The 13,355-nt window shown below is 44.4% G+C and overlaps 1 protein-coding gene across 1 annotated transcript; it reads right to left on the bottom strand.

Moving 5' to 3' along the window:
* Positions 1–4,587: 4,587 nt before the first annotated feature.
* Positions 4,588–12,179, bottom strand: SETD9 (SET domain containing 9). The gene is made up of 6 exons (XM_066181168.1): positions 12,074–12,179; positions 10,960–11,324; positions 9,197–9,320; positions 8,133–8,248; positions 6,919–7,024; positions 4,588–4,733 (listed from the first exon to the last, which is right to left on the bottom strand). The coding sequence occupies exons 1-6, from the start codon at positions 12,157–12,159 to the stop codon at positions 4,646–4,648; spliced, it is 885 nt and encodes a 294-aa protein (XP_066037265.1). The 5' UTR covers positions 12,160–12,179; the 3' UTR covers positions 4,588–4,645.
* Between the last annotated feature and the right edge of the window lie 1,176 nt (positions 12,180–13,355).

The following is a 13,355-nucleotide window of genomic DNA, read 5'->3' as shown; positions in this document are numbered from 1 at the left end:
TAGTTGTTTAGCATAAGGATCAATGTTAGAATAAATGATAATGACTGACCCCATCTAGTTCTTGTTTTGATGCAACTAATTGTTAGCCTTGCAGTACTGGAGTCTTTAAAATGGTTGTATTTTAGTATATGTATTTTAACTCCTTTCAACTCAGTTACTTAACTTACACTTCTGTTTGTATAGAAAACACTAGTTTCTGCCACTAAAAAGATAAGATTATGTCCTTACAGTTCTTAGGCAACAAACAGCCAAGTCACAGACTATGCTGAGTTGGAAGGGACCGATCACAGCTCTGGCCCTGCACACAGTTCCCCAGGAGTCACACCCTGTGCCTGGCAGCATTGTCTGAACTTCTTGAACTTCTTAACTTCTTGTTAAACTTCATAAATAGGTGATTGCCCATCTAATTTCTAAAGGGCTCTCTGCCCTCAAGGGAGTCAACAGCTCCTCGAAATTTAGTGTAATCAGCAAACTTACTTAGTATTCCTTTTCATCCTTTGTCCAAGTCATGTGTAAAGATATTGAAGTGCAGAGAGCTAAGGATGGAGCCCTGTGGAACCCCCCTAGTGACAGGTCCCCAGTCTGACGTCACCCCATCCACTGTTGCCCTTTGTACCCAGCCCATGAGCCAGTTCTCACCCATCCCATGATGTGTTTGTCCAGCTGTGAGCTGGACATTTTGTCCAGAAGAATACAGTGAGAAATAGCAACAAAAGCATTACTGAAATACAAAAAGATCACACCAATTGGTTTCCCTTGATCAACTACGTGTGCTATTGTGTCATAAAAGGAAATGAGGTTCAACAAGCAGGACTTTCCCTCTCGTTAAGCCATGCTGCCTGTGTCCTGTGACTGAATTGTCTTTCAGCCATTTTTCAGTACTTCCCAGAATAATCTTTTCCATGATTTTACTGGGCACTGAAGTGAGACTGACAGGCTTGTGTTTTCCAGGGTCCTCCTTCTTGCTCTTCTTGAAAATCAGGACATTTGCCAGCTCCCAGTCAGCTGGAAACTCCAGATTCCCAAGACTGCTCATACATCGAGAGAAGTTTTGCAACAACATCACACGGTTCTTTTACGATTCTCTGATTAATCCTATCAGACCCCATAGATGTGTAGGGACCCAGCTGGAGCAGCAGGACTCACACAAGCTCAGGGGCAACTGGGAGGTGATTATTCTCACAGTCATGGTCCTCCAGCTCAGGGCACTGAGACTCCTTTGGTCCATCATCCTGTCAATATTATTACTTGTTACTGGAAGAATCAAGGAAATCACTACCTGTACTCCTTATCATTCAAACTCCCAATTGTCCCAAGGACCTGGAGACTCCTTTGACGGCCCTTAGACGTTTTGGGTTTTGCCTCTGCCAGTCTCAAAAACCAGTAGCTGTAGTAATCACATTAGTGGATTGAAGAGCTTTCTAGTAACATCCCTTATCTGAACCCCTGGGAGCCAGCAGACTTCCCTGCGCATTGGGTCCGATTGCATATTGGGCTCTCTGTTCTCCTTAGAAGGCAGTCTCCTATTAAAACTACCTCTCTTTTAAAAGATGTGGTTGTGAGGTGGTGTACAGGTAGTGTTGTTCTACAAGGCCCCACTATTCCAGAAGAATCTTCACCCACCTCAACTGTTGTCTGGACTTCTAGTTCCAGGGCTTCATACCTGTTGTAGCTAGTCCTCATTGTTTTCAGGAGGAGGAGCCTTCCTCCTGGTACATGCAGTGACCTGCTTCCCAGCCTTCATCTTCAACAGACCCTTGGCTAATTACCTTGCAGGATTCTAAGTCCATCAGCTTCTCAACTACTATGGAGGTTTGAGACCCCTGAGAGTCTTGAGCGTGTAGCATCTCTGTAAATAACTGGTCAATCTCTTACTCATTCACTCAAATACTACATGACTTGTTCACTTTTTCCTCTCCTCCACCTAGTGACATATCTCTTCAACCACAGCACACCTTCTGCAAAAGAACTGTTTGTCAGCCCAGCCTGAGAGGCATCAGACACTTTGGGCAGTCTGTGACCTGGAGAGACACATCTGTCATCAGCAGTCTGGCTGGCTGGAGGCCCCAGATATGGCTGGGTCCGTGACTCCAGCAGCTGCAGGGGAATGGGCTCTGTGGTGCAGCAACACAACCGAAGCTTATGGTAACATTAGCTTCTGCTAGTAAGACTGGGGCTGAAAGGATCTTCTCCACCCGATACTGTTTATCTGCTTCTATTGGCTCCCTCCAGATGGTCAAAAGAGCCTTTCCTGGTCATCCTGCTGTGCCATGTGCCTGTTCATTGCACTCTGGGCTGCTCACGCCTCTCAGTGCTGATTAAATCTGCCACAGTTCCCGGAAAAGTGGCTGACTGGCTGCCAAGGGCTTCTGGGTCCAGACAGGGCTTGGGGCTGCTACTCAAGTGTTGCTGAGCTCGGGAATCCCATGAACAGCACGATCTAGCCCTCACCCCCAAAGCTACCCAGTGACTGCTGCCGCCTCACCGACTGACTTCTTTTGTCCACCAGTTGCAAGGCAAATACTACAAACATAAACGCCTGGCTATCCGTTTGATAAAACACTTCCTCTACTAGTTCTTAGATTTGTCTTCCCTCTCTGTAGGGCAAACCAGTAAGTCTTATCCCTCTGACAGGACAGGAGGCCAGGATGCCGCAGCAGAAACAGGCTTTCCGGCTCCCTCCATGGCTGCCGAGCCACGGGCGCACTCCTGCGCTGCAGCACGGCTGCTCATCCCCGCCCGCTCCTCTGCCGCGCTGCTGTGCCAACGGGCCTGACACGCACAGTGCTTTGAGGGGGCAGAGCACCACCACTCCCTCTTGCTGCAGTTCCCGGCCCGGTTTCCTGTGTTGCCAGGTAAGCTCCGGAACCAGCACGGGGAGGAGCACGAAGTGGGGAGCAGAGCAGCCTGGCAGGCAGGGAGACGTCGAGCAAGTACAGCACCACCTTTATGTGCACAATAGAATGGTCTGAAAGCACAGCTTTTTAAGATCCAAGGAGTCAAAGCAGCAACTCTGGCACCGCCTAGGGGCTTCCTGTTTCCCTGGCTCACTCTGGACCTTCTATGAGCTGTTTCCTATGAGCTGTTTCAGCTCACTGCAATAGAAGAGGACAGCAGAGAAAGGCCGGGTGGTGGTGGTGGTACTGTGCTTAGCAAGTCAGGTCAGCCCATGGGAGGGTCTGACAAGCAGCGGCCAGGAAAGAAGAGGAGCTTTAAGAGCAAGGGGAAAGGGACAAATAAGCAGCAGCACGCACACACACACACACACCCCCCTTTCCTGCTCTCCTCCTTCCAGAATGCCATGGGGAACCACAGCCCCTACACCAGGAATACTGCAAGTGCCCTTGACATCCAACTTCCTCCACAGATCAAGAGGTCCCAATAACCTCACAGAGAGCTGGGGAGGAGAGTCAGCTCAGGAGAGGAGGGCTCCTCAGTCATGAAGGATGAGCACCCTCTTCAGCAGACTGGTGATCACTGCTCTGATCCCTTACCAAGCAGTGAAGACACAATGCCACTAGAAGTCGCCTTGAGCATCACCATGAAACTTGCACAACCCATGCTGAGCCATGGTGCCACCACTGTCCTTGAGCTCTGCTGGCTAACTCCTGCTGAAATAGCCAGCCTCCTCTGGCAGTGAAGGAGCTCCAAATTGATGTGGCAGGCAAGGTTCAGGCTTGGCAGCAGACCAGCTAATGCAGACACCACAAAGCTCTGCATTCTGAAAAGGAGATGATGCCTCAGCAGCTAAGCAGGGCACCCTGGCTGCCCCAAGCACTACCCGATGCAAAACAGCACAGCACTTCCCAGCTCCTCCTCTCTCATGAGCTTATGCCAACCACAAATTCACTGGGAGGCTTGCTTGGACTTGTGCAGTAAATACTGGTGTCATCTTTCCGACAGCAGCAACAATTAACATGGGAATAGCTGGCCCTTTTTGTACCAGCAACTGAGTAATGACGTCTTCTTGCAGAATAAAAGCAATGGAAGTTGCCACATGCCAAGAAACTTCCAGTGAATCACTGGATGAGGCTTCAAGGCACATACGTTTCGTCCTAGCCCAGGACAGGCACAGCTGAGGGGCCCAGCAGCACGGCTCCAAAATGGGCTCCATACAAGGTTACAACAACTGCCTGCACTGCTGTGTGTTTTAAAAGCAGGCTGATACCAAAGGGGACAACTTCAAGAAAACCAGAAAAAGACCTAGTAACTATAGTGAACTACAAGGATTAGCATTATGTATTATTATACAGTTCAAGAGGAAAGTCAGTCTTACGAGCTGTGTCCATTTTAAGCACAGGAAATTAAATGGAAAAATACTACAGCAGACCCAGTTATAGACAACTGTGCAATCTGGTAGATTAAATGACCTGACCAGAACTTAGGTTTTAATTTTATGATCTACCTTACGGACACCTGAACACCAATATGCAGAAATATCAACAACAGCAGACAGCTGAGAAGCTAATAATCTTCACCTGTGCATCAAATGTGGAGTATTTTCAGAGGAATTCAAACCTACAGCTTTGCTCTCTGGGTAGTAAAACTACAGGTCTCCCTCACACAAAAATTATCATGGAGCTTGAAGTACAGGCACCATACATATTTTATTGACAGAGATTTCTTCAGTTTTGAATCTATTAATTCAGCTGACAACAGTGTAGTAATTCGAAAAAAGTTCTTCTCCTTGCTTGATGTCTCTGAGAGTGACAAGGACTACACACCTCAGGTGGCTGTAAAAGGAGAAGCAAAACATGTGAAAACGAACAGTTATATTTTCCTTTGAATTGTTTTCAATTCTTCATTTCAAGAAGCTAAACCAGTGGCATCATCTAGATAAGTTTTGAGTAACATGCGTAATGCAGGGAAGGGAACATGGAAAAACAACACTGGAATACAGACAGCAAATATAAGCAAAACCAATATAACTACCAAAAAACCACAGCCTATGGGGGTATGCAAGAAGTGTTTCCATGCAATTGTTCCACACAATCATTCTGAAATGACAAGAATTAGTCAAGACTGCAAGAGACACTAACTCTGACAGGAGCAGAAGCTACATCAAAGTTCATGTAGCAGAAGCCACTCCTGTGGACACTCCTGTCCAGAGGTGCCAGCTGGATGAAGTGTCTCTCCCAAGGCCCACCATCCAGGGAGAGAGCTCCTAACTGCAGCAGAGACCTGCTGCCATCTGCAGTGATGGGTCAATTATCACAGAATCACTAGACTGGAAGAGATCTTCAGGATCATCCAGTCAAACCCATGCCCTAACACCTCAACTAAACCACTGCACCGAGTGCCACATCCAATCTTAAACACATCCAGGAATGGTGACTCACCACCTCCCCGAGCAGACCATTCCAGTACTTTATCACCCTTTCTGTAAAAAACCTTTTCCTAATACCCAACCTATATTTCCCCTGGCACAGCTTAGGACTGTGTCCTCTCGTTCTGTCAGCTGCTGCCCGGAGAAAGAGACCAACCCCCACCTGCCCACAGGCACCTTTCAGGGAGCTGTAGACAGTGATAAGGTCACCTCTGAGTCTCCTTTTCTCCAGGCTAAACAACCCCAGCTCCCTCAGGCAGTTGGTATCAAGGGCTGGCAGGCAGTTTCTCACAGAGAAATGTAGAAACCCACCCCTCTAAACTTTCTTTTAGTAAATGACAATGCCCTAAGGCAGAAGAATGTTTTCTAGGAAGGTGAGCAAATGCTTTGGATACTGATGAACCAGGAAGTGGAAAACAGCATCAACCCAAGTCTCCACTACTAAAAATTTAGTGTGAGGCCATTTTGAAACATATGAAACAACAAGGGAAATAAGTATTGGGAACTCCTTCATAAGACACAAAAAGATCTAGAAACCAGATAATCTATGTTGTCAGCACTGTATATACCAGTCTCAAAACAGAAGCAGATGGGATCTTTTATCTGGTGGATGAACACTGGGAGAAATGATGACCAGAAGACTGTATTTTCTTGGACAGATTCCAAGCAACAGGAAAATTCCCCCCTTCCTGAAGCAGTCCCATAGTTTGTGTGCTTTCACACTTCAAGTACAGCATCCTGGCTTCCTGACAATTTAGTCCCACTGCTTTTTTTATTAGCATTTATTTAATTGTCTGCAGATTCCAAGCGCATCTTTAACCTCCACTCAACAAACTCTTATGTTTAATCAGAAAAGCCATTTTTCTAATACGCACCGTAACTTTCTCCAGTGAAATTTCAGAATACTTATATTTACCTCCAGAATTACATTAAAAGTTCAGATTATCTGCTCCAAAATTCTTATACATCCTTGAAATGAACAGGATTACCTGAGAAAGATTTCCACGTGTTCTAATTTCTGAAAAAATGTGGACTTTCAAGTCATAACCAGGATGCTGTAATTTTACTAAGTGTACTGTAACTTTAAGTCCACGCCTTTATATTGCACAGTATTTCACTTGTCTCAATACAATTTTAGGTTTCTTCTTCCAAGTTTATCTGCTTATTTGTCACATAATCAGAATACATGGCAAAAAGAGAATAAGAAGTCTAAACCTGAATTATCTCAGGAGGGCTTTGGTCAAGGCTGAAATAGATTTGAGACACGTACTGAAAAGCCTCACTTCTGTAATACAAAGTACCACTAGTGCTTTATGGGATTCACAAGAATTCCACTATAGTGCAACAACTGCTTGTAAAACTGTGTCTTCAGAGCTCTGCTGATTTCATTAGTGAAAATGTGAAAAAAGGAATGAAGGGTCTTGCAATTAAAATTAGTCTATTCAAAGAGGTAACTCTCCCATACAGTTGCACACTTTTGTGTAAGTCATCTTCATACAGTTTGTTATTTTTCACCCATGTATGTCTTTTCTTTACACGAGCAGTATGCTTTGTATCATACAAATCTACAAGCTCTTTCATTTGCTGCCAACCTCTCTGTGTCATGGCTGTAGAGGATGTTTGGAAGATACTGTTTCAGTTCTACTGGAAAATGTCCCGGCACATCAAACTCTTGATAACACACGTTTGCTGCTTTTTCTAGGAATAAAAAAAAACAAACCTCAAGTTATTAGATAGGGCTTACAGATGTGTAAAAACACCAAATGTACTGCTACAGAAGAACCAGAGGCTTCATCAAGCCTGAAAACCATTCCTCTGTTGAGAGGTACTGTGCTCCTCTGAAGGCCTATACTGAATTACACAGAGACATAATCAACTATAGGAGCTTTGCCCAGCTGCCAACATGTCTATGAAGAGACACAACTTGCTAAGTGCCAGGGGTAGCTTACAGCACTGATAAATTTTCCAAATACACAAGGTTTGCTTTTACAATTAAAAAAAAAAAAACCTGAAAAGTATTTTTGCCTGGTGGAAAAACATGTCAGAAATACAGGCAAGGAGAAAATCATCACTTACATAGACACAGCCTGGAAGAAACAGTTTCATGAGACAGCCCTGTATCTCTGTGTCAATCCTTGGTTTGTTCCACCAGCAACCTTTCTCAATGCTACTTGGAGGCAGGGAATCTTTAGTGTAATGCAAGCTATGGAAGCCACTGAGAAGCTGAGTATGATATCAATTCAACTTTCTGTACAGTACAACTGTTCCCATGAATTACTTAAGATCAACAGTGACATAAAGTAGAGTCCTTCTTCAGGTCCAACAAGTGATATTACATCAACAGTTTCCTAGATTTCATGTATAACTGTAACGAAATCTAAAAAAGATCTTACATTTCAAAGTTAGCAGTGACAGAATCTTACTGTACATGTCACTGTGTGTAGTTTTCTCATGAAGCCCCTGGAGCCATACTGGGGAACCTGATCTACAACTCTCTACCATCTCAGTCGGGTGGTACTTTGCCAGATTTTCTTTTCCACCATCTCACTTTTGGGGTGTGTGCCTTTCATTCTACATACCAGGAGGAAAACTGGGACATCAGTGAGAAAAGTATATTTGAAGTGTTGCTGCACAGAAGGATTCGAACACTCAGCTGCGACAGAAAGGTTCCAAAGCATTTTACTCCTTAGTGCTTGTTTTAAACAGTATTAGTGCCCTCCTAAGATCAATTTCCTACTCTCTGAGTGACCTTCAAAATCATTTATATCCATAAACTCATACTCAGAAAATTTACCTGGCAACTTACCATGTGAGCAGTTGTTGACATACTGTCCCACTGCCAGTGGGTTTTGTGGGGAGGCTGTGAGCCAGCTCTCATCACTCATTTGAAAAGGGCCAAGTTGATCCCTTCTGCTGCAAGACCTGAAATGCCAAACAGCATTAACGTGGATCACGGCTGCTTCTCCTAACAGGTTATCTTACTTCCTTTGTAGGAATGGCCACAGACACTGCAGAGTTACAGCTGCCCAGCCTACCTGGGATGGAAGGCATGGGCACAGACCAACACCTTCCACTACTCTGTGGGGTCCTTCAGATCCTGGTGGAAGAACCTGCACAAAACTACCACACACTTTTCCACAAATCAATATCTAACGTTACCATTACAGAAGTGTCAACAGCTTTCACCCATCTCTAAAAATGCAAAAAACTCATTAAAATATTAGCTTTAAACTCATTCCAGAAATTAAAATCTGGTATTAGTAGGTATTATTATTCAAACAAGGTATTATTTTATATCATTCTCCTAGTTCTTTTCACATCATATTTAAACATAAAGTGCAGTAAATTATATTTTAAGGTAGATCAAGCAGTTAGCTGTGTCAGGGAAGTTCAGACTGGACGTTATGGAGAGATTCTTCACTGACAGGCTGGTCGCAGGGCTCCTCTGGGGAGTGGTCACAGCACCAAGTCTGCCACAGCTCAAGGAGTGTGTGTACATGATGCTCTTAGTCATACAGTTCAGTTTTAGGCAGCCCTGCAAGCAGCAGGGAGTTGGGTTCAATGAACTGAAGTAAGCAGGTTTGAACAACAGCTCAGAAACATTTCAATACTTTTACACTACACCCTGCTCTAGAACTATTTTCTGTATAGCAAAGTCTCTAAATCAAAATGCATCTCACTGGTGTTACAGATGAAGACACAAGTACGTAATGGGTCACATCCAGCATCTCTCACCCTTGTGCTGTGTTATGAGCAATGCACAGGTGGATGACAACCACATACAATTCAGGGTAAGAAAGAGGGAACTGAGACAAGGAGTACCCCTGTTTTAAACCAGATGAGTGACAATCCTCTATTTATCTTGCTTACCTGTACACTGATCTTGACAGTCCTTTATCGTTCCCATCAATAAGGACACCATCAATGCACCTAAAAATAAAGGGATTGCCAAGGGACTGGAAAAAGATGGGCTCATGCTTTCTGTATACTGTACCTGTTGCAAAACAGATATTATTCAGAAGAAAGTAAGTTAACTGTCAGAATAGGCTTTCAGTCCCCTCCACACAGAAGCTCAAAGGAGAGATGGTAGGTAGAAGAGAAGTTCCCTCTCACTTAGTGACACTGACATCTGTAAACCTACAGGCTTTCAGACACAACTTTTTGGGATGTAAAAAAATCCCCACTCAACTAAATGAGCTGATATATTTCAAAGAGAGAAGCCTCAAAGGAAAACAGAATGCCTGGACTGAATATCTTTGGGAGAGGTAGATAAAACCTCACACCCAACTAGTGTGCTTCAGAGATTAAAACACCAGGTGATACTTGTTCAGAAAAACACAGCTTAAGATACCAACCTGTTTTGTTACTATTGTGTCAGGACTCTGAAAAACACACACAGATTCAGCAAAGAATCTGAAACACCTCCCTCCACTACCCCAGGGATTTTGTTTGGTCCAGGAGATGAAAAATGACAAACCAAGAACAAATTATTTCAGCAGACTATCATTTCCCAAATATGGGGAGAGGATTTAACCTGCCACAACTTCCAAGCACAGAAAAGCAACAGCTGACTGGCTTGCCATTTTTCATGAAATCACTGTGCTGCACGGCTCACTCCCTCTGCAGAAAACCCGCACTGCAGTCTCCAAGGGGCCAGGCAAAGGCCACAGGCAGGCTGTGGCCCTGTACACAGGGCCCCATCCCCAGCCTGGCAGGCACCTTTACCACCCTGAAAAGGCATTCCAACAGCCCTGCCTCCTGTTTTGCCAGGAGAGCTGCCACAGGAGACTCTGAATGAGCCTACACTCACACCTAGTGTGAGCCTGAAGTGAGGGGTGGAAGTGGCAGGCTCTCTGCTGTCACTGGACAATTAGTCAGTTCACTAATTGAGTAATCAATGGCAGTGGCCAGGCACTCCAGGAAATGCACTGCACTGCCCAGGGAAAGCCTGGGCTGCTCCCAATCCTGCACAAGCCAGAGACCACAGGGATGGCTCTGCTGGCAGATGAAACAGAAACAAACCCAAAGCAACTCAGCACAGCTGCTAGCTTGGCCATACTGATAGAACTACAAACCTTTTTAAGAAATGTATGCAAATACAGTTCCAAAATATGAGGAATAGAGAAGTTTCGATTTTTCCAAACATACTTCATGGAATAAAGTTCTGCTAAATGAAGGTTTTATTTTCATTCTCCATTTTGTACCTCTGTACTTTGAAGAAACTCATGCAATTGTCTACTGACCTGTGTGAAGATCTGAAAACCTCATTTTTCAGTTCCTGAACCAAAATGGAAACCCCAAGGAATTAAAATGTACTGCTTATCTACTTTAAATTTCTCTCATGCATTTACATTTAAAGAATCTGGGACAAGTTTTGCAGCTGACAGAAAATCAGCCCTTAAGAACTAAAATTTTTTTATAAACAAAATTATCCTTCCCAATATTGTCTTTTGTATTTCCAAAGTAACTCTAGATAATTTATAAATATTCTCAAGCAGCCTAACTGGTGATTTTGCTAAGGAATGACAGAACGAAAGCCCATAAAATAAAAATTAGTGTAGGTACTTGGCATTTCATGATCAGATGGTTAGAAGTGCCATTTAATTTGATCAAAACTAAGAACATTCCATTACCAGGATACATAGACACAACTGTCCCCTTCCGTACAAAACCTTTGGTAACAAAGACTCCAGTTCCAGCAGACACCAGGGAGCTCTGGTCTCTGCTAACAGCGAACCCAAGGGTGTTAAACAAAACTTGCTCAGGAGTAAACACCTGCAGACCCTGATGGTTACAAGAATTTGCTTTTGACTGCTTCTGCTCCATGGTAAGCAATTCCAGATATTGACACTTCACTTCTGGAAGTAAGGCCAGAATATCTGCTTGTCTACTGAAGTCATTTATGAACAGAGCTTTAAATGTTTTCAGTAGAGTTTCAAAGACATCTTCATCAGCAATAATTTTGTCTTGAGAGCTTTCAGGAACATATCGAAGGGTCCTGTGAAGAAAATAAAATATTTTAAAATTAGAAACATGCATTACTCTTTTTTCTAAATAGAGAAGAGCCATTTTGCAGCACCAGTAACTTCGACACACTGTTGTTTTAGAAAACTTCAAGAATTTCATGCTTGTTTGAGCTAAAGCCACTGTTCTTAACACTAAAAACACTAAAAAAGGCTGTTTAGTTAAAACCAGTACCTGCTCTACTACAAATCATCACCTCTGAGTATTCATCATCAGTAGGTTAAACCCTAACAAGCTCTCAGTGAAAAAGACACTGAAAATGAAACGTAAGTACCACAATGTTTATTTTAAAAAATACAAGTAGTTCATTACACTTTAAATGAGGCGAGGCAAACATTACATGGGCAAAGGAAGGTTTTAATTTAGTTACTTATTTTGTTTACTTATAACCATGTCATAGTAATTTAAATTCAAACACTACTTTTACGATTAAAATAGGGCATACACATCTTACCAACAAATTCATTCTATCTATCTATCTATCTATCTATCTATCTATCTATCTATCTATCTATCTATCTATCTATCTATCTATCTATCTATCTATCACGTTAAACACCATTTTAGGGTTTCTAACTAAGAATTTCAGGCCAGCCTAGGGGTGACCAACGCTGAAGCACTTCTGAGTGACAAACCCGAGTGAGTTCCTGCAGCGACCCAGACCATCCCGACGAGGGGCAACGGGATCTGGGCTGACGCCCGGGACCTCTCCCCGCGCCTCACCTGCGCTGGCGGCAGAGGTTGAGGGCCAGCCAGGGCACGAAGCGGTATTTATAGGAGCGCCAACGCCGCCACAGCCCCCTCAGCATGGCGGCCCTTCCCTCACGGCCGCGACACCGCCCCGCGCCGCGCCAACCAATCCGCGCTCAGGTCACACGCCGGCGCGGTTGTGTCGCGAGCTGCCATTGGCTGCGAGCGGCCGGCGGGGCGGCCGGGCCGTGACGGGGGAGCCCGCCCGGCCCGAGAGCTCCTGGACACACTCACAGACGTGAATACACACACTTCTCTCGGACCAAGGTTACATTTCACCTTCTGTGTTGCACTGACCAATCCAAAAAGACAAGATCTGATTAAAAGGTGCTTTAAAAATTATCTAGAAACGGCCGGTAAAGACCACTCCTAACACTATCAGTACAGCTCTCTAAAATCATCCAGTGCCTGCTTCTAGCGATGGTATGGGCTGTTACTGCCTCAGATGGCCACAGAACGAATGAGGTTGGAAAAGATCTACCAGATCCAGTCCAACCTGTGACCAAACACCGTGAGTACTATTGTTCAATCTTCCCTTAAGCATCTCCAGGGACAGTGACTCCACCACCTCCCCATTCCAATGTTTAATCAAGCTCCCTGTGAAGAAATTCCTCCCAACACCCAACCCGAACCTCCCACACAGTAGCTTAAGTACACATCCTCATGTCCTGTTGTGTGGGGAGAAGAGGCTGACCCGCGCCCAGCTCCAACCTCCCTTCAGGTAGGTCACATCTGAATTTCTTTTCTCCATCCGGAGCCCATCCCCACCCCAGCTCCCTCAGCTACTCCTTGTAAGACTTGTCATCCAGAGTTGTGATCCAAAAAGAGTGGCTCAGTTACAGACATGAGACCTGTTACACTTCTGTCCACAGTTTTAGCCAGTATTTGGCTGTGAATACAAGGAGATGTGAGTTGTACTTTGTAGCATCATAAGCTACTGTAGATTTAAAGGTGGTTCTCACTGACGGATGTACAGCAAGCAGTAGCACCAAAGCACGCAGACTGGAGGGATATACAAATCACGAGCATTTGCAAACGGGCATAAGCCCTTTTGGTGGCACATTCTACCACCACTTATCTCTAGGGTAATTAAAAAAAAAATCTAGTGAGGAGAACAATTGCTCAGCAACTGGTCTTCAAAAATTAGCGATGGTCCCCAAATCATTCTCCACAAACCACTACAGGTGTAAAGATAAGGGTATTTTTATCATCTTCAGCTACTGTTGTCCTTTGGCTGCTTGGATACCCAGTTTCA

This window comes from Chamaea fasciata, unplaced genomic scaffold (assembly GCF_029207755.1).
Source record: "Chamaea fasciata isolate MVZ Bird 193981 ecotype frontalis unplaced genomic scaffold, bChaFas1.0.hap1 SCAF_4, whole genome shotgun sequence".
Lineage (NCBI taxonomy): Eukaryota > Metazoa > Chordata > Aves > Passeriformes > Sylviidae > Chamaea > Chamaea fasciata.
This window is presented reverse-complemented; position numbering and strand designations above follow the sequence as displayed.

What these genes read in the sequence shown, in the direction of transcription:
- SETD9 (XM_066181168.1), bottom strand. Translation starts at nt 12,159, where the DNA reads ATGCTGAGGGGGCTGTGGCGGCGTTGGCGCTCCTATAAATACCGCTTC. An exon ending in CTGTCAAGATCAGTGTACAG is followed by an intron (nt 8,249 to 9,196) that starts GTAAGCAAGATA and finishes TTGGCATTTCAG; the next exon opens with GTCTTGCAGCAGAAGGGATC. An exon ending in TACAGCCATGACACAGAGAG is followed by an intron (nt 4,734 to 6,918) that starts GTTGGCAGCAAA and finishes CTCCTTTTACAG; the next exon opens with CCACCTGAGGTGTGTAGTCC.